Source organism: Phycomyces blakesleeanus (genome assembly GCF_001638985.1).
Source record: "Phycomyces blakesleeanus NRRL 1555(-) unplaced genomic scaffold PHYBLscaffold_11, whole genome shotgun sequence".
Classification (NCBI taxonomy): domain Eukaryota; kingdom Fungi; phylum Mucoromycota; class Mucoromycetes; order Mucorales; family Phycomycetaceae; genus Phycomyces; species Phycomyces blakesleeanus.
The window spans coordinates 22,465-47,003 of NW_017265144.1; the positions used below are offsets into that span (position 1 = coordinate 22,465).

The 24,539-nt window shown below is 35.6% G+C and overlaps 7 protein-coding genes across 7 annotated transcripts; 5 read left to right on the forward strand and 2 right to left on the reverse strand.

The window, feature by feature from the left end:
• Positions 1–550: 550 nt before the first annotated feature.
• Positions 551–1,779, reverse strand: PHYBLDRAFT_65732 (hypothetical protein; the record flags this gene model as incomplete). Its single annotated transcript, XM_018441519.1, has 5 exons — positions 551–558; positions 658–742; positions 1,019–1,159; positions 1,380–1,440; positions 1,691–1,779. The coding sequence occupies 5 exons, from the start codon at positions 1,777–1,779 to the stop codon at positions 551–553; spliced, it is 384 nt and encodes a 127-aa protein (XP_018291174.1).
• A 3,588-nt stretch (positions 1,780–5,367) lies between these two features.
• Positions 5,368–7,120, forward strand: PHYBLDRAFT_168488 (hypothetical protein; the record flags this gene model as incomplete). The annotated part of the gene is made up of 5 exons (XM_018435883.1): positions 5,368–5,419; positions 5,762–5,894; positions 6,012–6,378; positions 6,505–6,634; positions 7,077–7,120. 5 exons carry the CDS (start codon positions 5,368–5,370, stop codon positions 7,118–7,120), a joined length of 726 nt encoding a protein of 241 aa, XP_018291175.1.
• A 147-nt stretch (positions 7,121–7,267) lies between these two features.
• On the reverse strand, positions 7,268–8,142 carry PHYBLDRAFT_65734 (hypothetical protein; the record flags this gene model as incomplete). The annotated part of the gene is made up of 3 exons (XM_018441520.1): positions 7,268–7,536; positions 7,813–7,882; positions 7,903–8,142. 3 exons carry the CDS (start codon positions 8,140–8,142, stop codon positions 7,268–7,270), a joined length of 579 nt encoding a protein of 192 aa, XP_018291176.1.
• A 1,758-nt stretch (positions 8,143–9,900) lies between these two features.
• On the forward strand, positions 9,901–10,227 carry PHYBLDRAFT_65735 (hypothetical protein; the record flags this gene model as incomplete). Its single annotated transcript, XM_018441521.1, has 1 exon — positions 9,901–10,227. The coding sequence occupies one exon, from the start codon at positions 9,901–9,903 to the stop codon at positions 10,225–10,227; it is 327 nt and encodes a 108-aa protein (XP_018291177.1).
• Positions 10,228–14,324: 4,097 nt separating this feature from the next.
• PHYBLDRAFT_65737 (hypothetical protein) lies at positions 14,325–16,177 on the forward strand (the record flags this gene model as incomplete). The annotated part of the gene is made up of 2 exons (XM_018441522.1): positions 14,325–15,812; positions 15,890–16,177. 2 exons carry the CDS (start codon positions 14,325–14,327, stop codon positions 16,175–16,177), a joined length of 1,776 nt encoding a protein of 591 aa, XP_018291178.1.
• Positions 16,178–17,238: 1,061 nt separating this feature from the next.
• On the forward strand, positions 17,239–19,173 carry PHYBLDRAFT_168491 (hypothetical protein; the record flags this gene model as incomplete). Its single annotated transcript, XM_018435884.1, has 2 exons — positions 17,239–17,886; positions 17,911–19,173. 2 exons carry the CDS (start codon positions 17,239–17,241, stop codon positions 19,171–19,173), a joined length of 1,911 nt encoding a protein of 636 aa, XP_018291179.1.
• Positions 19,174–19,620: 447 nt separating this feature from the next.
• On the forward strand, positions 19,621–23,491 carry PHYBLDRAFT_96484 (hypothetical protein; the record flags this gene model as incomplete). The annotated part of the gene is made up of 15 exons (XM_018443971.1): positions 19,621–19,729; positions 19,856–20,138; positions 20,261–20,399; positions 20,489–20,651; positions 20,713–20,769; positions 20,902–21,620; positions 22,019–22,123; positions 22,188–22,213; positions 22,296–22,461; positions 22,580–22,679; positions 22,763–22,853; positions 22,920–22,995; positions 23,072–23,104; positions 23,194–23,303; positions 23,383–23,491. Coding segments are annotated over 15 exons (2,286 nt in total), but the record flags the coding sequence as incomplete, so codon positions are not given.
• Positions 23,492–24,539: the final 1,048 nt, after the last annotated feature.

The following is a 24,539-nucleotide window of genomic DNA, read 5'->3' on the forward strand; positions in this document are numbered from 1 at the left end:
TTGGAGGTAAAGGTCGAGTTCTTTTGCCCGTAGTTTTGCTTCTTCGGTGCGACGCTTGTCTTCTTCAAGCTTCCCGTTGAGAATGAGCTTGAGTAATTCTGGCTGAGACTGGTATTTAGAGACGACTTCTTGGAGATCATAAAAAGATGGTCGGTTGGATATCTGGTGAGTTAGTTTTTGTTGTTTTTGAGGATTTAAAAGGTTGGCGAGAGTATTTGAGGACGGCAAGACGTATGATGTAGGTTGTGAGCAAGAAGACGAATGTTTGTAGAAGCTTTGTTGATAAGCAGTCGAATCTTTCATGATATGTAGATATGTAGATATGTAGATATGAAGGTATGAAGGTATGAAAGTATGTATATATGTTGGTTTTAATGGAGTATTTAACAAAAGGTGATGAATAAAGGTAAAGAAGCTTATATGTATTTATATGTATTTATATATTTGTATAAGTGTGTGTGTGTGTAAATTTATACAAAAGCAAAGTTTCTGGACAAGACTGGAAAATAGTTTAAATGTAAGTTTTTTATTTATTTATTTATTTATTTATTTATCGATCTATATATATATATATATACTGATTTTTTCATTCTAAAAAAAAAAACAAAGAAAAAAAAGAAATGTCAAAAAGCCAACTGGTTCCTCTTTTTGTCGTACCTCCGCCTATACCGTTCAGTCCAATAGACGGGATTTTCATGTGCGTAGGAAGCATGGTCGACACCATCTTATCCCCTCTGTACAACTAATACAAATGAGCACACACACACACAGATTCACTCACTCATAGACACACACTCATGTATACAACATGATGCTATTTTATTTTATGTATTTGATAGGTTGGTTTCTTTATTAGCGATTATCTATTTTATAAACTTAAAATATGTAAAATATATGGATATATAAAAAGTGGTCCAAACTAATTTGATTCAAGCAAACAAAGTTTTATGTATGTAAAATTTTTATATATATGTATCTTTATCCATAGAAGTAAAAACCCACACACATAAATATATACCCTATACTCGAACCCTTTGTCATTCTCACATGGCTGAGTTCTGGTACTCAAAGACCGACATTTCCGAGGGGAAGGAAGGAAGGAAGGAAAGGTCGAACCCCCTTTCCCACCCTTTGCCGCCAAGTCCCGTTTACCCCACATCTATCAAAAAAAATGTTTTTATATATTTATGTTTATATACACAAGACTGTATTGAAAAACTGAATACAAGAATAAATAAAGAAATATATATATATATAAGAGAGAGAGAGAAAGAGAAACAGAGATAGATACAGAGAAATAAAGAAATATAAAGGATAAGATATAACTATTCTTTGTCTATTAGCTTTAATACCGCACCTTATACAGCTACCACTTTTACCGCTTCTCTAATATCTACTACTTCTCCTATCTCTACTAATTTTACTACTACTTCTTGTAGCCTATAACACAAACCCCATTCACACATTCACTATCTCCTTGAACTCGGAGGTAATGATTATCTGGGCTATAAAGTAAATATACCATTGAAAAGAATACATGTAATTCATACATGTAATTCATATTCAATTTATACTCTCTTTTTTTCCCTCACTCTTTTCTCTTCTTCTATTTTACTTCCATTATTTTTATTAAGCGAATGGACGGATTTCATTATACTTTTGCATAAAATATTATCCGTTCAAAAATTACAAGTAGAAACCTCGCCAATCAATAAGCCTTTTAGACGAATTGAGACCATTCACAACGGCAACAACATGCATATCAGTAACGCAGAACATATTATCTTATCAACCAACTCAGCCATTGTTAATGCCAACCATAGAAGAATAAGCAAAGAAGGGAAAAAAAAAGAGAGAAAGTCTTTGTGTCACACCAGACCCAGCAAATCGAATCAACTCAGACTACTCATTACCTGTACAAAGCACACATCTACACATCTTCACACACCCACATGTACATATATATATATGTATCTGATAGATCTCATTAGAGTAAATCAAGAATCTTTATAGTATTTGATATCAAGATACTCTTGTATTGACTTTACCAGTCTATCTTATATTTCTTGTATGACAGATCATTATATTCTTGAAATTTCACAAATGTTTGGATAATACATACCTACAAAAAAATGAGGTGGTGGGTAAGAAGGAGGAGGAGGACGAAGAAAAAGAATATCAAGTAATTTTTTTTCTCTTGTCCGGAACCAATCTTTCCATGACTCAGACTTTGTCCAGGCCCATGCCGATGCCCATGCCCAAGCCCATGTCCAGGTTTCTAGTTTACTATTATAATAATTATTGTAACTACCTTGGTTGTGTAGCGCGATTCCCAATGGCTGGCCTGAAAAGAAAATAAAAGAAAAAAAATTGTTGGTGCTGACAATTGATGAATACATATGTCACTTGACAGCATCCCCACGAAATGCCCAAGCATGTCAGCCAACCAAATAGAAAAAAGGTTCGGCCTCCGTGTGAACAGAATAAATAGAATTGTGTGGCAGAATGAAGAACAGGCGATCTGGGGAAATTTATTTTATTTTATTTTATTTTATTTTTTATGTATATAAAAGAAAAGAAACGAGGTGACACTCGGAAATAGTAATCTAAAATAATCAAAGTAACTAAGCAACAAGGCACACACTATCATACACACACACACACAAATAAAGTAAAGGTAACTAGGCAACTAGGTAACTAGGCAACTAGATATAAAGTACTCGTCGCTAATCTCGGTTCAATCTTTATACAATCTGTTGACATGGCAATTGAAGATCTTCATGATATATTTTTTTTCTCTTTTTTGTTTGTTGGTGTAGATTTATAGATTTGTGAATTGCCATTTATAGAAAGTGTCTTGACTGTTTTGTGACCAGGGTCTATCAGAGCTCCCCTCCTTCCGTCTCTATCTTTTCTTACTCCTTGTCTTCCTCCCCTTATTCTTAATATTATTGTTATTTTGTCTGTTTCTGTTTGTACAAGATGTGTTACTTAACATAACAATATATTTCAGACATTTTAAACCAAAAGCTTATCTACCTATCTATCTATCTATCTATCTATCTATCTATGATTTATTTTATTTTATTTACTGATTGATTGATTGATTTGTATCCGAGAATTAAATGAATAAAAAAAAACTTTCCAAAATTATCAAGGTACCTTTCTTTGGTATTTTGGAAAAGAATGAAATAAATAAAATAAAATAAAATAAAATAAAGGGGGAGGAAAAGTAAAACTATAATTTATTTATTTATTTTTCATCAGAAATTCCTCACACACTTCTTTTGTTCATGATCTTAAAGAAATCTATGTCGTTCCTTTTTGGTTTATCAGCCGATACTTTGCATCAATATCCACACACACACACACACATACACACTTATATATATGCACACAAAAGCATTTTAAAAATGTTGCTCATCATAGAATAAACTTGCTGTAATATTCACTTTTGTACAACAAAAAAGAAGTCTTTATTATTATTATTACGATGATTTTAACACACTTTTAATAAGAGTATTTAGGACTTAATCATAAACAGCCAAGAAAAAATTAACAAAAAATTAGGTTTCCATCACACCACAAAATAAACTAAAGACGACTTTACTTCAGCCTGTCTTGTAAGGTGCTTTATATAGATATTGTACCGTACCGGAATCATCTATTATTATTATTATTATTATTATTATTATTATTATTATTTTATTTTGACAAAGAAAGAAAGACGTGGTAACATGAGGGATATAAGATACATACCTATACACACATATACTGTTAAGATTATATACGTCTATATACATGTATAGATTTCTATATGGTTTGTAGTCCGCCATCGTTTCTTTCATTTCTTTCATTTCTTCTTTTGATTGTCTCTAACCGGCCTTCGTCTTTATTTGTAAGAAGTTTTTGCCTGCATACGCCAGACACATGAGTACCACAACCTGGTTCTCAAATATCTTGACATCATAGTCTTTATTATTATTATTATTCTATTAGAGCTCTGAATACTAGCTCTTTATCAAGTAAACACAAATAAATAAATAAAAAGGGGGAAAGGAGAGGGAGAGGGGAAGAAGGGGAAACGTGGTACTTAGGGCACAGTAATAATAGATGGTACAAGGTACAAACAAACGCATGTATTTATATACTATATGATATAATATGTATGTACGCACACACACACATATTTACAGTAGAATACAGTACATTTCAGTACAATATAATACAAGGTATCAATCTATCTACGTATATGTATATATGACTAAACCAAAAAAAGATTATCAAGATGATTAAAATATATACAAATGTATATATCAAGAAACTCATAGAGATTGTATTTGATTTTGATTGGATTGGATAGGATTGAATTGAATTGAGTTTAAGAATTTAGGTACCTAGCTAGTCTTTATTTACTAAATCCATCAGTACACAATACACGGTACACAATACACAGTACACAGTACACAGTACACAGCAGATAACAGAATAGGACGGTATTTACTATATATATATATATATACATGATATTAATTCTATTATACAGTAAATAGTTTTTATTGAATTTTTGTTTAGTCATAAATACTTCTTTAGACAACTATTTCAATCATTTATGGCTAAAAATTTTGCACTTTTTTTTTCTTTACTCTATTTATTTTTTCATTTGGTTTTTAGCTTTGCCTTGGAAACAAATGAAAGGCTTTCTCCAAAAATAGCATTCATTTGTTATTATAATTACTAGTATCTTCATTATTCAAATAATCTTATTTTTCTCACCATTACTATCGTATTTATCACTGACTTTACTTTACTTTGTATTAAATAAACTTGTTGAAGTTCCTCCTCTTATTTTTTTTTGGTGTAATTTAAATGATTATTAAAAAAGAATAAATATCTATGTAATAATCATTGCTCTCTTTTTTAGATAATTATATACAAATATCACATACAAGCACACAAAATAATACACAATACAGCTGAAATCTGGTATCCACAAGAAAATTCAAAATAAACTTTTCTTTTTCTCATTCTTATAATTAAGGAACTAGAGAGGGTAGTCAAGTTGTGATAATGACGGCTAAAAATAATTATTTGTAAAACTCAATCAAAAATAAATAAAACTCAGACACAATTATGAGGATTTATAAGTTGAAATCATTAATACTAAAAAATGTAAAGGAAATAGACATTAATAAACATGACTTTTCGAGGCTTATTCTATTAAGTAAGTGCAAAGAAGCGACTCTTGGCTATCATATATGTTGTTTTAAAGGGGAAGAAAAAAGCTAAATTTCTAGTAGACATTTAGCGAGAATTTGAAGCCAAAAATCAGGGATTCACTAACTTTTGACGTCAAATGCTCACTAAATGGCTTCCACCATGAAATTTGCAAAAAACATATTGGAATTTAATTCGCCGCGTAAAATACAAATTTGCAAACGCTTGCAATTCAGGTTCGAAGACATCCTCTCTAAGAAAGAAATAATAAATAATCATAAATACACTATCTCAACCGTCTGCTATATAGAGAATCATAAGGAGTTGTTGTAATTAGAGTGTGACGCAATATAGCTGGATATTTTATTGTTTATTGGCCTTCTTACGCATATCATGTCTTTCTCTTTCTTTCCCCTAATTATATTCCCATAGTTTGACAGCACCAACTAGCAAGTAATCTACATCCACTTTTTTTTTGCAAAGCACAAAAGAAAGTTGTATACAAATATTCTGGATTCTGGCTGGTATTAATTATTATAATAAGAATGGATCCTTAGGGACCAGATAGAGTTATTCCATGCTAGTAGAAAGCTCACGATTTGTGGTTCGGTAGAATCAAAATGTCGCACCTCTAAAATTAGCGTCAAGGCTGTCCACGCTGTCCTGCCAGGCTGTCCGTAAGGTTACCCTAAAAGAATAAGAATGAGTAAAATGGATAGCGTACACTCTCCTCATGGTAAGCTATTTTTTGAAAAAGACTTGAGATTTTGAAAAGTACTCAAAAACATAGATAGCTATCTCCAATTGCACCATATGTTTCAAGACCACAACATCTCCATAAAATCTGGTGAAGCCGTCTCGGATGCTACTTCGCGTGCTATTGCTGCTAATAATTGCCTCACCTCTGATTTCAGTCTCAGAATAGATCTACTGGTTCATAATCCTTGCTACAATATTCACAATGAGCACTGCTGTATTAAATTTAAGAGACAAGACGCTAGGACGGGACTCTTAACATCTCAACAATCAAAATCTATTCGTATCAATGGCGCCATCCTGAATGATTTAATAGTCAAGACAAACGCAGATGATATATACTTAGCTTATATAGATTTTTGGGGTAGTGATGGGTATATCGCTGGCATGAAGCTATTTGAGAATGTATACCTTGTTGATCAAATCAGCTCTATCCATATGTCTGTCTACCTCATCGAGATCGAATATTTTTGCGCCACTATTAAATACTTGCATCAATTGCGTCAACACATATTACATTAAATTCAAAAGCTAGCCCTCTGTGTCTTCAAAGAGAAGCGTAAGTACGAGACAGTTGACATCAGCCGCCTATCCACTCCTATATGCCTCAGCCCTGAAAGAGTACCCGAAATGGAGCCATTAAATATGTATTACTCTCCTAGTAAAAACAAAACAAAAACCAAAGGAAATTAATAGTCAATGATTCTGTCCCATGTGCTGTACCAACCCTTTTACCTTTATCTAATACCATAACCATTCATATGCATTCATTATTACAAATAAACACGGTGCTAAACCCCTTTCATGCTTAATACAATAAATAATAATTAAAATGTCGAAAATCAGCCTTGTTTGAAATTAGAAACGATAATCTACACTTCCTTCTTGAGCTATGATATTAAAGTATATCTACGTATATTTGTAGAGTAATTGGAGCAAATATATTAAACGATTTTTGTTAGCACCGATGTCCCTCATCAATGTTATTTCTAAATTTTATGTTTAAACCCTTCGCCTTTTTTTTTAAGAAAAAACTTGGACTGTGCAATAAAATATATCAAATTCTTATTGTATATTATCATTATATTCTAAACACTGTCAAGAATTTGCAGAACTTCATTCAGCATTCTATCAACTGTTTCCCTAAGTGCTTAAATAAAGAACATTTATAATTGATTTGACCAAAAATCGGTCACCTTATTTTGTAAAAAAAAAGGTTAATTTTTTCTCGAAAAGCTGGTCAAATTAACTTTAAACAAGCATCCTATCTAAAAGCAGAGTATCTACAAAATCCTTATAAATCGATGATTATCACCTTTCTAAGAGCATCATAAATCCTATTTGACAGCGCTTCTTCATCCAAAAGAGCCACTCTTTTAAGCTTGCTTTTCACTACAGGCCAAAATTCTTCAATAGGATTAAGCTCCAGAGAGTAAAGTCGGAGATAGGCACACCTATACCCTCTACCTTCAATATACAATTGAATGTCTTTTGATTTTGTGGACAAGGCGTTGTCTATGATCAAATAATGGCCCTTAAACTCCTTGTGTTTGTCCATCGCATCTAAGGTACCAGTAAGAAAATAGAAGTAATACCCAGTGACAGTTCCTCCCTTAGCTGTTTGGGTTTGAACAAGACCACTTGCACCTTTTCTTTTTTCTTAGGGTGCTATAACTTTTGGAAGTTTTGGCTTAATGTTTGAAGTGCCGAAGACAGATATGGCTCCAATTTTTTTTTGGGGACAGTTACAACAACCCGTCTTCCTTTACCTGATCATGCATAGTTGCGCTTCATATTGATATGAAATGCCACCTCGTCAACGAAAACGCTATTACTTACAACACATATCGGTCTCTTGTCCTTGTTTAACCCAATTGTATCTGTATTCAATCTTCGCAGGACTATTCCGCTCTACAAAATGGAAAGGACCCTTCTAAGAAAAAAGTGGCATTTGTCAGTGAGGAACTCGTGCAAAGCAGATTTCTCAATCTCAAGATCCATAAACTGAGTATTCAGTTGCTCCGTCATTTCCTCCAAAACTATACCCGGCTTCTCATGCACCATGCCATTCAAGAACTCTTTATACTCATTATACAGCTTAGACAGACTTCCAACCGAGCTTACCTTCTTTCTGTGAGGTAGATCCTCGTCTTTTTCCAAACTCTCCATACACTTTTTGTACTAGTTTTGGCCAGTGCTAGCTAGAACTTTGACCATTCTACAGGCTGCACGGGTGCTCAACTGCTTTATTTTCACTCTTATATGATCAATATCTGTTTTTTTTAAAGAAAAATATATTTCTATTGTGAACTTTGATCCTCTTTTTCTGAGCTAAAAGTTTTATTTTTCTTGATTGGCTTTTATGGGGGCTTCAAATCAGTATATTCCCCAAAGCCGTTTATATTAGCCAAGGGATACTGTTCTTTGTCTACTTCTATAGAAAGAACAGCAATTGATGTACTCTGCTCATCGTAGAGATTTCCGCTTCCATCTTCAAAAATAAATCGATTCATAGAACAAAGCAACAAAAAAAAAGTACATCAATGATTTCCGGAAATAGTCTATATACCTTAAAAACAACATATACTAATTAGTGAAATTATATTACTCAGTATAGTTGATATTTAGCTTTACAGATATTACCTATGCTTAATAATTTAATAATTTAATAATTTAATAATTCCAGGCCCTTTCAATTGATAAAGAGTCGTGTTTCAATAGACCAGCTGGTCTAATAGTAATTTAATTAAATGTTACCAAAGAACGTCTAGGCATAGAGCTAAAATAACCAAGATATAGAACAGATATATATATATATAATTGTGCCCTTGAAACAATGGATAAATTAGGGTCTTGATAATATAATATTTTGTATATAAGTATTCGATCCCACTTGAGATCCACACATACTTTATAAAGTGATTTTTGCCATTTAATGACATGGGAATATTAATATATACACATATAGGTATAGACATACTGGATATACATACAGATCTGTACATGATATTATACATTATCAAGTTATAGACCCTATATATGTATTACATATAGCTTACATCATTTTCCAGCCTTTTGAATGCCTGGGAATAACGGTTGTCACTATTTAAATATCAAGAGAATATATATATTTAAACAAAAATATAAAATAAGTAATTTCCATGGCTTCCAGATAATCCCGGTTTCACCGCTACGGTAATATTGGAAATATTGACAAATACATAAATTTATATATACAACTACATAAAAAGGTAATTCTGTGGTTCAAAAGGTTCGGGTGGTTTATACTTATTTTGTTGTTGTTGTTAACTTGAAACACTGGTCCTGTCTGTGAAGCGACATATATACTCATATACATATATTTTCTTCTGACCCTTGGTAAAGAAGATTAGGCTTAGCTTTTTAGGCTTTATATATTTTTTTTTTTACTCTTCACCAGAAACAACACCCTCAAAAAAAATTTAAAAAAAGGTTGAGCTAGAAAACACACATAACTTATCACTGTAGAACCCACAATTGGCTTCTAATTCCAATTCTCCTTCGTTATTTTTTCCCATTTCTCCCCGTCTGCTGAACAAACTATAAAATAATCACACACCCAAAACGCAGCAAGAGGGAAAGAGGAAGGGAAAGTAGGGGGAGTGTAGGGGAGTTTATAGTATTTTTGGATGAAATTGAGACGATTTGGATTTTTTTTTCGGAAGAATGAACTTTATTTTTAGACAAGCTTATTTTTTTTTGTAAACAATTAGAGTTTTTCTTTCGAGACAATAGAGACGTTGGACACATCATATATTTTTTTTGTAGGGAGACTTTTACTCAAATAATTGGTGAGCCTCTATTGCCATAAAGCAGAAGAGGACGCCACGACTTGTTTGTGTATTTTATTTGTTTTATAGTGTTTTTGAGAGTTTTCTATTTTATAAAATGAAAAAATGGTACGAACCCAAGAAAGCACATCCCGTAGCCATCTCTTCGCAAAGAGATGGGCCAGATCTGAAGGCTTCTTTGTTCGACCGAGGAGAGAGTGACCTAAAGTCAAACAAAGAACGACAGAGAAACAGTTGGGAAGACATGCTGGTTGACAGCAGAAACAGAGAGGGAGAAGCAAGAGCAAAAAGTGACCAAGAGGGAGAGGAGGAAGCAGAAGTTCTGACCGAAACCTGGAGGGAAAGACTGGGGGCTCATTGTCATGCCACGTGCTATGATAATAAGCTTCACGATGGGGATATCAGCATAATCTCATTACCATAGGGCGAACCATGGTAATGAGAGAAAGGGAACATGGGTGGAAATAGTGACCGAGAGAGTGGGTGGGGACATAAAAGGGGTGGCGACGTAGTGACAAACTCTTCACACTATCTTCCCCAACCAAAGTGATATAAATGCGAAAGAGCTGTGTGACATAATATCCCGATAATAAAGGCTTACTATTACCATAATTTCCAATGATTCATGCAGTGTAAGTAGAAAGCGGCGGCGATCAGCTTCATCCAAGGGACGTCGATAGAAGTCCTTATCCATACCCGGAATAGCAGCAAGGAGGGCAGGAAATGGAGTAAGGTCCGTAGCAACAGGGCGTTCAGAAATGTAAGGGGAGTCAAACCCTTCAGAACCAGAAGTAACTGGATTATGCACAGGAAGGAAAGGAGCAGCTTGGGTTTCCAGGGCAGCAAGACGAGCCTACAAGGCTTCAAGTGTGGATCTTAAATCATTGGACATGGATCGTCGATGAGTCGAGCGGTTGAATACCAGGAGTTAAAGAAAAGATGACAATGAGTATAGAATACGCATAGCAACAATTTATTCTGAAAACGCCGTAATAAAGTAATGATGGTAACACAGCCAAAGTCTCTGTCGAATGAAGAATAATAAAAAGAGATACACGCAGTATTAACTATTTTGATCTTTGTATATTTTTCTTTCTACAATTAAACTTTTCTAATAATTCATTATTTGTTGTCAAGCTATCAGAATTAAATAAAAAAAAGCTCATTAGCAGCAGTAAATGTTTCTATGGGTATTTTTGTTTTTTGATAACAGGATTTGTTTCAATGAGCTGTATAATGTCATGAGTTCTACTTGTCAATCCAGGAAAGTCGATTGACACTAAACAAACATCATGCTTTACTGCTTTCAAATATGTCAACCTGTTTATAGTGGATTGAATTAAACGTTAAATATGATCTTTTACAGTTTGCATATATTTTATTTAAGTTTTATTTTACACTGTGTATTCCGTATAACTTGATCCTATTTATCGATTATACTATCATTATTTTCTCAAATCTCGTTTAAAACACGGAATGGGAGAGTAACTGCAGGTGGATACATATACTCTGCTTGCAAATGACCGTTCATGTAAATTGTTCGCCATAGCTTGAAGAAGCTTGGTTCTATTGTCAATATTATCATCTGTAAGATATTTGCAGGCATAACATATAATTTCATATACGTTGTGAATGCGTCGATCGACTTCGTTCCATCCTCAGGTGTGGTTTCGTTATTCGTATTGGTAGAAAAAATGGTCTCAGTGATTTTAGCTCCTCGTTGGTGTTGATTGTTCGGTTTGAAGTAGTGTCTCTCAAATGTGTCACTCATAGTGCTCCAGTTCCTATGCAATTTAACCTCTTGAATGGGCTTTCCATTCAACACTGCGTGTGTACTAACAGCCGATCGTGTTGAGTGGGCTGTTAATCTCTCATGTATATCTGCTTCCCTCATAATACTCTGCACCCAACTAGCAATGGTGGCAGGTCTTGCACTTGCTGGCATAGGAGTATAAATGTATCCCAAAAAGAGTGTGTAGCCGTCGGGCAGGTTTGTGCGCAGATGTGCAGTGCGTTCCGTAAATATATATAGTGTAAGTGCGGGACATCTAATCGTGTCAGAAATCATGCCCAATCTGGAAGACTTGGGTTGGGATTCTTTTGGTGTACAGGATATCAAAGTGGTGCCAGTTACTTGGTGAAGCATATCTCTTTGAAATGTGACATCCCTTTTCTGCACTCGACCAAGGTCCGATCTGAGCCTCCACATAGTCGCGAGGCGAAGGGGCATTAAGGTCTTACGTAGCAAGGCTGTGAGAGAAAGAGTTTCGTTGGGACCCCAAGAATGGAAGAGGCCGAGTACCATTCGAACATCACATGTTTCCTGAGAACTATTGTGTAGTCGAATGTCTGTCTTCCTCTTTGCTTTAAAGTAAATTTGGATCAAAGTATGGTCTGCCAGTGACAACTCTTGGAGATGAAGGATTTTAAAAAAGATGCAATCGTTGAACGTATAACATTGACATGTTGATTAGAATTATCTTGAAGTGTAGGCAAGTATTTTACTACAAGTTGGGGATTGTATGTGATTGGGTACAAAGGTGGTGATTTATGTAAACAACATTCTGCCCATCGATGCCAGTAATGGTTATATGCCTTTTGGGTAAAATTCACGGTTAGAGGATTCGAGAATAGTGAGCAGGTGCTCTTCTAAGCTGTCTTGGCGCCTTGCTTCGCGGATAACCGCCAAGCGGTCAGTGACCACCGTTTGTTGACCTGCATCTGTAGCAGTGTCGCAATGCTCATGCTCAGGACAGTAGGCTACCAAAATTTGGTGGGTAATTTTGAAGCGATTAGAGCTGCTTGCTTGACCTTATCCATCTTTAATTTCTATAATACTCGCGGGAGCATCTTCCACGGGGGGGTATAGGTACATCCTTGTAGGTGCCCAGTGTTGTTGAAAGGCGTCTATGGCCGATGCCTATGGATCCGGAAGTAGACTCCAATATTTTGGTAGACATGTATCGTGACGTACTGCGAACGCATCGATAGTGAGCAGCATCTTCCAGTGTTTTTGAATCGTGCTGAACCACCGCCATGGTAGCGCCCACTCGTGGATGGGTTGTCTCCGTCGGCTAAGGCTGTCTGAAGTTGAGTTGTTTACTCCTGGTACATGTCGATATTAGACTTCGGGGCGAAATTCGTTGTAAACGGTCTTTGTTGTGAGAGCCAGGTCCTGTAAGAGAGGTGACGCTGTTCCCCCCGACTTCCAAACGTACTTGATTGTTGTCGTGTTGTCGGAGAACAGAAGGGGGACCTTACGGACAAGTTGACGGGACAAGATTTTGCGCCAAATATTTATGTCTCTGACGTCAGATACTTTTGGTATAACAATCTTTTTTTTTTGGGGTGGTCTTGATAAATTGTCTTTTAGATTACCAATAAAATCACTCTCCTTTTTTTCTATAACGTCAGCACATAATTTCTTTGACATTTAACATGAGCAACATCAAAAACACCAACATCACCAACGACCTTGTCATTGTCAGAGAGACTTCTTCCAAGAAGTACGATGCTGCTTTAACTGAGTTTAGATTTAATTTTCTTGTCGGAAGACAATTTTCTTCAACTGTAGCTTGCTGTTCGTGAAGCTGCCAAGGCATATGGTTTCACGCATAATATTGACGACAAAAAAGCACTAACATATACAATTTTTTGTGTTTTCCCTGAATCAAAGCAGTCCTTGTGTTATAAACACGTCAAGAATAATTTCAAGAAGCAATTGCGGGCAACAATGAAAGGAGAAAAGAACGAGGAAAAGATAAAACAAAAACAAAAACATAAAGGATGAGTAAAAAAAAAGTAACGTCATTTTAACCTCAGGCACTCTTGTAGATCGAATCAATACTTTACACTTTTTTTTTATTCTTTATATATTTAGCCAGTAGTTCAAGAAAGATTACTATAAAAACGTGTATGCTTTGCACAATTTGTAATTAAGATATGAAGGCTTTAGACGATTTAAGAGAATGAATGAATAATAGTGATGAAAAAGAACATAATAAGACCTATTGGCAGCGTTGAACAATCCAAATCACTTTGTTTTTTTTTGCTCACCTTTTATTTGCTTAAATTAAAAACAATTGTGTAAATGAGTGCTTTTAAACAAAAGAATATATATATGAAAGTATATAGAAGAGCTTGTAATCGAATACTACACTCATTCTTAATTAAATATTAGATATGATAATCCAACTTATTAAATAATTTTGATTAAGTGCAAACTACTAAATCAAAATTACGATCTAGCTAAGGATCGTTTCTTGTAAGAAGAGTTGTATGTCTGCGGTTAAAGGACTTTAATGGTTTCAAGGTTTGTCAAAAGCGTTACAAGGCTTAGAAACCAAGGTTTATTTTACCCCTTATTTTGTAAACATAAGACTTCAAAAACGCAGCTATAAGAATGTATTTCTTTAAAGAGAATATTTCCTATTATCTTCTTTTCTCTTTTTCTCTGTCTCTTATTTATTTCATTTTTGATAACCACCCCTTCAAGAAAAGCATAGAGCCATTGTCTCGATCATGCTGACATCAGAATTACCTGTCGAAATTACGCTCTTATTTACAAGATATCTTAACCCCAAGGATAAAATTCAATGCTGTCTAGTGTGCAAGAATTGGCTTCGGGCTTTTCAGGAAACTGTTTTTGAAACAATTATTATTGAGAGCATAGTCGATTTCAACCATTTAACTGCTCAAACCAATACGGGAAGTAACGTTCTTCAAATACATGGCCACGATACTCGAACGCTCGAAATCGGTAAAAACGTTTTCCTGAACAGCCAGGAGCTTTACGCTTTACAGCAACACCTTCCAAACCTACAGAATTTCAAATGGGATAATAGTCAATTTAGAGAATTTCTTCAACCACCTGATACTTACGGATGGAATCTGTGGGCAGAATCTCTCGTGGATCTTGACGTATCGTTGGAATCACATACTCGCAGCGAACAAACCAAGATCTTTGATTTGATTCGCTCAAATCTATGTCGGCTCAAACGATTAAAATTATCTTCTAGTGGACACATGGCCATACTCACCTTTGATGATTGTGAACTCCTTAATGACCAACTACCCGAATTGACGTACATGTCACTTAGGGCTCGATTTAAGGAAATGAGCTACGATAAATTATCGAAAGTTAAAGAAGTGAAGCCGAGACCATGCTTTAAAACCTTGAAAATGGACATCAGAAACTCTACGCATGAATGGATGTATTACATTGCTGCCAAGTATCCAAACATCAGTACCATTCAAAGCTTTTATTTTCAACGGTCCAAAAATGTTGATCCGCCAACTTCTCAGGCCCTATCATTGCTTGCCGAACTCCCACGTCCCCTGCAACAATTAGAGACCATTTTTATGTCTGTCGAAGCCACTTGTACATACATATATCGTTCTTTTGTAAGCCAACTTTATGCTTTCAATATTCCAGTCAAGAAGATCGAGCTAGGTGTCAATTCTGGCTGGACTCTCAAGAACCCTCCAAGAGAACATAGGCTGGTAACAACAGAGCTATGGGCAAATACATTGGAAAAAGTATCAATTGCATACTATACAGGCTGTTCGCATTTTTTTTGTTTTTGCGATGACAGTGTCTATTACCCTCGCCTAGTTTACCTTAATATCAGCGTCTGTGGAGCTAGTGTCTTACTAAATATCGTCTTGACAAACTGCCCGTCGTTAATGACTCTTAAAGTTGCTGGAAATACACTCGAAAATAAGTCAAATCCATCTACCCCTTCGATTAAGCATGGACTGCGGGATTTATCACTTATGAATGAGGAGGTTTCTGCTAATACACTTAACTATATTTCCACCAACTGTAATGATCTGAAAAAAATGCTACTAGATTGCGTAACTATAATAGGATCACAAAGGATAAGTAATTATGAGAACTGTATCGATATGTCATCGACCCACTTTTCAAAGCTTTATATTAGACATGTTCAATATACTCCCTACAGTAAAGGACATGCAATCGAGGTGTTTGTCTTTATTCCATCACCGGTAAGTGTCTAATTGTTATATATTATATTTACAGATATAAAAGTCATATTGTTAAACTAATCTTATATATATAAAAGGAGAAGGAAGAGGAGATAAGGTCTCCTATCAGATTTTGTACAGAAAACGCGTGTGTGCGTTTTTCGGCTGGGGTTGGAGCAAATGGTATACGTCTCGGATTAGGAACACAGAAGATGCGTGAAAAATATTTCAGTACTTTCTCCGATGACCCTCGCTCACAATATAGAAATGATCAGTGTCTAAAGGTTTTAAAGCGAATGTCACTAGACCGCCGGGAAGATACAATTTATCATCTCTATGTTACTTTTAAATACGGCTCTGTACAAGATTTTGTATTTGATGACTAATGCAACAGTGCAACCAATTTATAAAAATAAAGAAGAAAATGTATATTTTAAAATGGGGCCCTCATTTGCTTAAATGTTTTCTTGGAAGAGTTGTTCGTGTATGATGTATTAGCTATAAAATATATGATATTGCTTAATACTGTTAATCTATTAAAAAAAACAAATCAAAATGTAAAATTTGTCTGTCAGTGCAAACTTCACTTTACAACTAATCCTCAGAAAACCACAGTACAATCTTCTCTATTGAATATAGTATATACACTATATAATAAGGCCATAGAGCCTCTTTAAAATCAGTGGATGTATATATATATATATATAGGTTGAAATAATTAAAATATATTTACTTAATTATTAGTAGTATGTGGATCAATCTGGAGATTGGTAAATACATACACGCACGTAAATATCTTTAATGATGGATTGGTTTACTAATTGCAGTGTATGCTTTCTAATGATGTGTCAGACAATTAAACTTTAGGGACAAAGGGAGCTTTAAAAGAAAGTCAGAGAAAATGATAGCTGATGATGCTTATTATTGAAAGATAGGTTTCTTATACATCTCTTTGAAGATGTTCATTTAGAGAAGGGCTTGCGAAAAAGAAGAAGAAGAAAAGGGTGCTCCGTTAGAAAAATAAGGTTTTACGAAAGTCAAACGAGCAAAATGGTAACTTGTATGATTTTCAGTGCAAAGTTTTCTTTTTTAAGTAAAAATAAATAAAATAAAAGCCACTACAATAACTTGACCTTACTGTAGCTATTTGATATAAAGTACTTTTACATATGAATATGCTCTTTCGACAATACTACTACACTAACAATATTTCTCATTTTAACTTATTTGTTTATGAAAAACCGGCTGCGCCTCGTACATCTTTATGGTAACCTAAATGATTTAATTTAACCGGACTTGTAACTCAAAGTATCAGTTTGTTCAAGTATTTCTTCTTTTTCTATTTATCGATTTCAATTTTATTGACAATTGTGTATATAAATATATATATTTCAAAATATTCGTTTCTCACCTCTTTATCTCTTTCTCACTTTATACAATCATCATCATGTTATTATCAGAGCTACCACCCGAAATTCTTACCCAAATTGCTGAACTTCTAACTGCAACAGACAGGCGTTCTTGTGGTCTGGTGTGCAAGGGATGGAAATACCCATTTCAAAGGGTTCTGTGGAGAGACACACGGATCGGTTCCCCTGAATATATCAGCGAAATTATCGAACATGTTAAATATCCCCAATATTTATTCATACCATGCCTCTTTGTCCATAGTCTACGACTATACAAATATTACTATGCATCAGAAATATCAGATGTAAAATTCTCTGAAATATTCAGATACATGCCAAACCTGAAGCGCCTAGAGATATCCATTATGCCAAGTATTATGCCTAACACAAAGATAACAAGAACAGAAAAAATATGGACGTCTCTGGAAAGTCTGAAAATACAATACGGAAGTAAATGCGAACAGAAATCAGAAAATCTACTAAACCTTGTAAATGCCTGTAACATGCTCCAGGAATTAGAAATAATTCGAAAAGGACGGCCCTTTGGCGTAATATTTAGCATGGATGACTTTGACAGCATGCACCAAAACTTGCAGAGCCTATCGTCTATTAGCATTGAAATGTATCTCAATTCTGAATTTTCAGCTAAACTGGACACTATCCCAAACACGACACCAGCTTTTGCCGTGGCATCCATAGATATCCATTAGAAAGAGCTCATACCCGTAGACGAATTTGGAAATGACTATAAGACAATCTGGGATCCTTTGTGGCTGTACTATTTCGGATACAAGTATCCAAACCTGCGTTCCCTAAAGCTATATGCTACGGACATACGTAGAAACGCAACAAATTGGGACGAGAGGCAAGCAATTATATCTCGTTTTCAATTCAATCCAAAAGCATTTAGATGCCTGGAAACATTCAGCTTCACAACCGACAGTTATTTTTCATTTTCCGACTTTGTTTTGTGGGAATTGTTTTATGCATTAAGAGTTCCTCTTAAGCATCTGGTCTTAGATGCAACAAAAAGCGAAGAAGTAGACGATTCGCACCCAATTGATGTGAACAGAATCTTACAATCGTTTTCTAAAACACTCAAGAGTCTTTCGGTTACAGGGTTTATATATAATGCTAGGGACCAAGATCCGACTTTCAGATTATCTTCTTATTATCCGCTTTTGACGAGTCTTTGCATCAGTGGCAGCAATGTGTTTCTTAATCTGGATAATTTATTGGACAAATTTGCGACTCTCAAACAGCTGAAATTTCGTGGTGAAAAATTGGTCATTACTCCAATCACGACAACAGAGAAGTCAAAACAGAAGCAGCAGAAACATAGACTGGAGATCTTGACGCTAGAGAGATGTGCTGCAGACGTTAAAGTATTTAATTACATCTCTTTCAGGTGTAGAAGTTTGAGACATATGACTTTGAATACTTTGCACGCCACAGGATCTATTTCTGAAAAAACTGGATGTTTGTTACTCGATATGCCACATACTTTTTTGAAGACTCTGAACATCGGTCAGGTTCGATACAGCACATCATACGAAGAATTGGGTACAAAAGATGATATCTGTCTGACACTCCTGTCTCAATTGAACAATGCTCCATTGTCAGATGAAAAGAACGAAACAGAGCAAAATAAGATGGATTCAGTATACCCTATATCAGCGATTCACAATATTGATTGGCTCTATACATATGATTCCAATGAAGGCCAAGGCATAGACTCCCTAGAAACTAAAAAGCTCTCCAAGGAAGAAACCAACATCGCACTTGAATACTATAAAAACTTCCAGTCCAACAAAATCAATCAAATTTCAGAAGAGGACAACTCATATAACGGAGAGGACCCAAAGGCCGGCTGGGAATACGAACTCTACAAAGGATACGGTGAATTGAGACTTGGCAAGATTGAAGTTGGCTCTTTTATATGTGCTCCAGACGGTTACATTTTTAAGAAATAGTCTGAATAATAGACTCTTTTCAAAAGAACAAATAAAAAGCTCTCATCCAATAATACGGCTTAAATGTTTGCCTTTTTTTCACCCTTTTCTTTGAACTTTTAGTCTGTCCACCCCTAACTGTAATAATTAATGGAAAGCGGGCATTAGACCGATAGCTAGTTTGTGAGAAGTGACGTTTCCTAGAATGTCAAGTTTGGATGAGAATTGACATTCCGACTTATACTCTATTGCGGAGCGCTGCAATAGAGCGGTCCCATTTTCTTTCGTAACGCTTTTCTCTAGCCAAAAAGGCAAGACAAGGAATAACACAGTAGCCACTCATTTGCAATGCAAACCCATCTTCTACTAAGAGAACACCCAAGAGCATTAGCTCTCAGACCTACCGTACTTGAGGAAGCGCCTTCGGGAGTTCTTGTCTTTGAACAGTATAATGCACACGGAATAGACAAAACAATGGCGAGACTGTTGCCACCTTCAGAATTTGAGGATTCCTCATGGAGGATACTCAACGCACGGCCTGTGTTTGGATGCCTCGGGCTAATAAACATTCAGAAAGGTCAGTATTGAATTATAAGATAGAGCCAATACAGTGAGAAATAAGAAACAAGAAATAAGAAAAAGAAGAAAAAAATTAGTATCCATTATGCATTAAGCTCACCATGACACACATACAAAAAAAAAGAATGCTTTGTTGCCATTGTGACGGACTGTGTATCGGTGGGCAGGATAAGGGCAGGAGAAGAGATTTATAGAATCCAGAGCGTGTCATTTTATTCGCTTGCGTCTTCGAAATACGATGATCTTGATTTTTCTAGTAGAGAGAACTGGGAAACAGAGGAGTTTGATCAGCCCAATGCAAGTCCTACTACTCTTCAGCATCCTTGCCTTCAACTACAAAAATTGTTTTCTATCGGCAGCTTTTATTTCACACCTGATTTCGATCTTACAAAAACAGTTCAAGCGAGGTAAAATAACAAGGGTTTTAATGGGGGGAATAATTCCATTTTTCTTTTTCCTCTTTTGAGCACATGAGAATATTTATCTCGACTATCTTTTTTTATTTTATTTATTCATCTATAACAACAAGAACTTCGGCGGCATCTATGGGCGTTCATGCATTCGATGACCACTTTTTGTGGAACAGGTTTCTTGTATCTGGTCTTTTGGATTTTAGAGCAAAGCTTGACAGAAAAAAGCAAATGGACCTTGACCGAGGAGGTTTCTTGGTAAGAACAAAAAAAAAAGAAAACATTTTTTTGTAATATGTGTTGTATGCATATACTTGAAAACTAACATAAATGACTTGTGTATATAGGTATTTGCTATCCGAGGCTACGTTGGGACAGAACATGTATATGCTGATGATGAAAAACTCGAACTTTCGGTTATATCCAAACTAAGCTGCAAGCGAGCAGGAACACGTTTCAATTCTCGTGGTATCGATGACAATGGCCATGTTGCAAACTTTGTCGAGGCAAGTTTGCTGTTGTGAGAGGTATTGATTACGCACTATTGACATCAAAAGATAGACCGAGGTAGTCTTGTACTCTGACCAAGCATGTTATTCCTTCACTCAAGTGAGAGGAAGTGTTCCAGGTAAAAAGACTTGATTCTGCGTTTCTTTTTTCCCTCCTTCCTTCTTTTTTTTTTTTTTTTTTTTTTAAAAAAACAACAGCAACAACAACACTAATAATAACAATACATTTTGATTTTGATTGGGTTTAAAAGTGTTTTGGGAACAGCAGGGAATGCAACTTGTCAACCACAAAATTCAGATTGCAAGAGGGCCAAGCGCCACCCAGCCAGCTGTTAATCGACACTTTAAAGAGCTAGTCGATCGTTATGAGGCAGTATCCAACGTCAACTTATTATCAGAGCGAGAAAACACCGGGGAGTCTCTTCTTGGAAATGCTTACAACACGGCTGTTCAACAGCTTCACATGCCAGAAAATGTAGTTCACATGGTCAATTTTGATTTGCATGCAGAATGTAAAGGAGGCAACTACGAAAACATGTCGTTTCTGATGCAAACTATCCGTAAAGACCTAGATAGCTATGGATATTTCCTGATGGACCCAGATGACAATCAAATCGTGTGTACCCAAAAGGGTGTGTTCCGAACAAACTGCATGGACTGCCTAGACCGTACCAACCTTGTTCAAAATGAAATATCGCGCCTGTCTCTCACAAACTTCTTGACCAACAGAGGACTAAACCAGAGACGATACTTTGATGGCATCATGACACGTCATGCTCATTTGTGGGCAGAAAACGGTGATGGTCTTTCGAAGATTTATGCAGGCACAGGTGCACTCAAGTCTGCATTCACACGAACGGGAAAGGTTACGTTTATGAATGTGTTGAGTGATGCGACTCGATCCGTAAATCGATTCTATATCAATAACTTTCAAGACAAGGCGCGACAAGAAGTCATTGATCAACTTTTGGTAAAGATATTTTTTGTGTGTGTGTTATACCATGAAGTAAGGCTACAAGGGCTAAAGAAGCGAGAAAAAAAATTTTAGGGTAAATTGGCAGGTCAAAAGGGTATAGATATTTACGATCCTATCAGTGACTCTGTTCAAAATCTTATGAAGAGAAGGTAAGCCGATGAGAAAGTTTAGAGAAAGAAAGTAAAAGAAAGAAATTGGTAACACAATTTTTTATTTTATTTTTAATGTAAAGGGTAAAAGAATACTCTTCAAATCGCAAGATTACTATCTTTACAGGAACCTACAATCTCAACGGAAAATCCTTCAAGGGAGAGCTTCTTGATCCATGGCTTCTCCAACACTTTAGATGTAGGACTTGAGGTTTATGTATTGGATTTTAGTGTTTTAACAAGCTACTCGGTCTTTTTTTTCTTCTTTTTTTTTTATTAGGGAGTAGCGAGGAACCAGATATTTACGCTGTTGCATTCCAGGAAATTGTCGAGCTTTCCCCCCAGCAGGTAATAGGAACCAAATACATACTATTACTTTTTATATTAATATCCTTATTCTTTTACACCCTAGGTGATGGTGACAGATGCAGATAAACGGTAGGCTTGAGTGGATTTTATTTGAACTTTTGAATCACGTGTGGCTTATTAAATACGCCCACACCCACACCCACACACATAGAAAAGTATGGGAGCAAGAAATAGAACGCACCTTGAATTCCAGAAAAGGAGGTGAAGCAAAATACGTTCATCTTCGATCCAACCAGCTGGTTGGTGCGGCCTTGATGATATATGTAAAATCAAGTATTGTGGAAAATATCCGAAATGTCGAGACGGCTATCAAAAAGGTTAGACTAAAGGGCATGTGTGTGTGTGTGTGTGTTTTTTTTTAAAAAAAAAGACTTTCTACCCCCTGGTTGCGCACGGACATTTTGATTTTTTGTTGATTACTTACTTTGGAATAAGACGGGAATTATGGGTATAGCAGGAAACAAAGGGGCTGTGGGCATTCGGATGGAGTACGGAGATACCAGCTTCTGTTTTATTGCTGCACATTTTGCATCTGGTAAATGATACTGCTATTGCTACTGTTATGATTAAAAATTACTAATGAAATTGAATACTTTTGTGTATATGTTTGTGATAAAGGCCATTCGAATTATGAAGACAGAAATAACGATTTCCATACCATTAATCAGGGACTCACTTTCCTTAGAGGAAGGTCCATCAGCAGCCATGAGTAAATATTGTAGATTAGACATATAAAGCGTATGAATTAATCTGGTCTGATCTGATTTTTTTGTAGCAACATTATGTGGATGAGTGATCTAAACTATCGTGTTGCTCTATCGAATGAAGAAGTAAGTACTTGTGTGTATGGGGTGCCATGTATCTAAGGATATATTAAATAACGTTTTGTTACATAAAATTATAAAGGCCCGGGAATATGTATCTCAGGGAAATTTGGATGCTTTGCTGAGAGCAGATCAGGTAAAGATATATATATATATATATAAAACAGACAAAGTCTATATATTATATGTGATAATCATATACTGATTTTATTTTATGGCAACCAGTTACAAAATGAAATGCGTCTGCAAAGAGTGTTTTCTGGATATGAGGAAGGGCCAATCACCTTTATGCCTACCTACAAATATGATAATGGAACCAACGTCTATGACACTAGGTAATATTATCTACCTTTGTACCTTGGGTATATTACACTATATAATTTTGGTTGGAATCTAACTTGGAGTCTTGCTTAGTGAAAAACAGCGTGTCCCGGGTTGGACTGATCGTATTATATTCAAAGGAGATCACTTGAAACAGATTCAATATGCCCGTGCAGAGCTCTATACATCAGATCATAGACCAGGTAAGGAAAGAGTTTGATATCGATTCATAGAATAAAGGGAACTACAAGTATCTATAGTTGCTGATTTGTTTCATATATTTATGATAGTGCTTGCGTTATTTGAAGCTAATGTAAGTATATGAAAAAAAGGGGGGATACAGCTCAGGTAACACGGTCTAAAAAAACAGAGGGATTATTTGTGGTACATAGATTGTCACCTTTGATCGAGACGCAAGAGAACGACTCCAAAAAGAACTATACCAACAAAGCTTAAGTACAATAAAAGTACCCACAAACCTCCCGAGTCTTCCCAGAAGACGAACACCATCCTTGCCTGTGCGCCCTACACCAACTGTTGTGGATACATTGATCGATGTCAGTTTGGACGAAATTGAAACAAACCAACGCAAGTATTACTATTATTTTTAAGAAAGAAAGACATTTTACCTACTTACAAACTGAATATTAACCAAATACATAAATTCTTTTCATCAATAAAGTTCCTCCACCTAGCACAGAATCAAACAAGTGGTGGGAGATCGGAGGAGGTATTATTTAACTACAAAAAGCATTGATATCTTGTCTTGAATTCATACTAATAATAAAAAACAGAGCTTCCAAAAGCTGATAAGCGACAGGCAACAAAGAAGAATCCGTTTGATGATACACACCCGTCGGGTAAATTTGCGACACAAATAAACAAGATAAATATTAACCATAATCTATTTTCTAGACTTGGCAACCATAAGGCCGACATTAAATTCAGAGAGCTCATGGATACCTATTAGTCCTGTACCGGCTGCAAATGGGAATGGGATGAACGGTCTATCTAAACCCCAGTTTCCATATATGATGAGTACAGACGATGCTCAGCCTAGTCATGACAGTGCTGATCCAGGTGATGCTGCTGCTTTGAGTGTGTCGCATGCATTTGGCTTCTGGAACAACAAACAGGCCACATAGGATAAATAAGCAGCCTTTTACATAGATCACACACAGACACAAAAGAAAGAAAGAAAGAAAGAAAGAAAAAACATATCAAATAAATAGGATACCAATGGAGCCTAT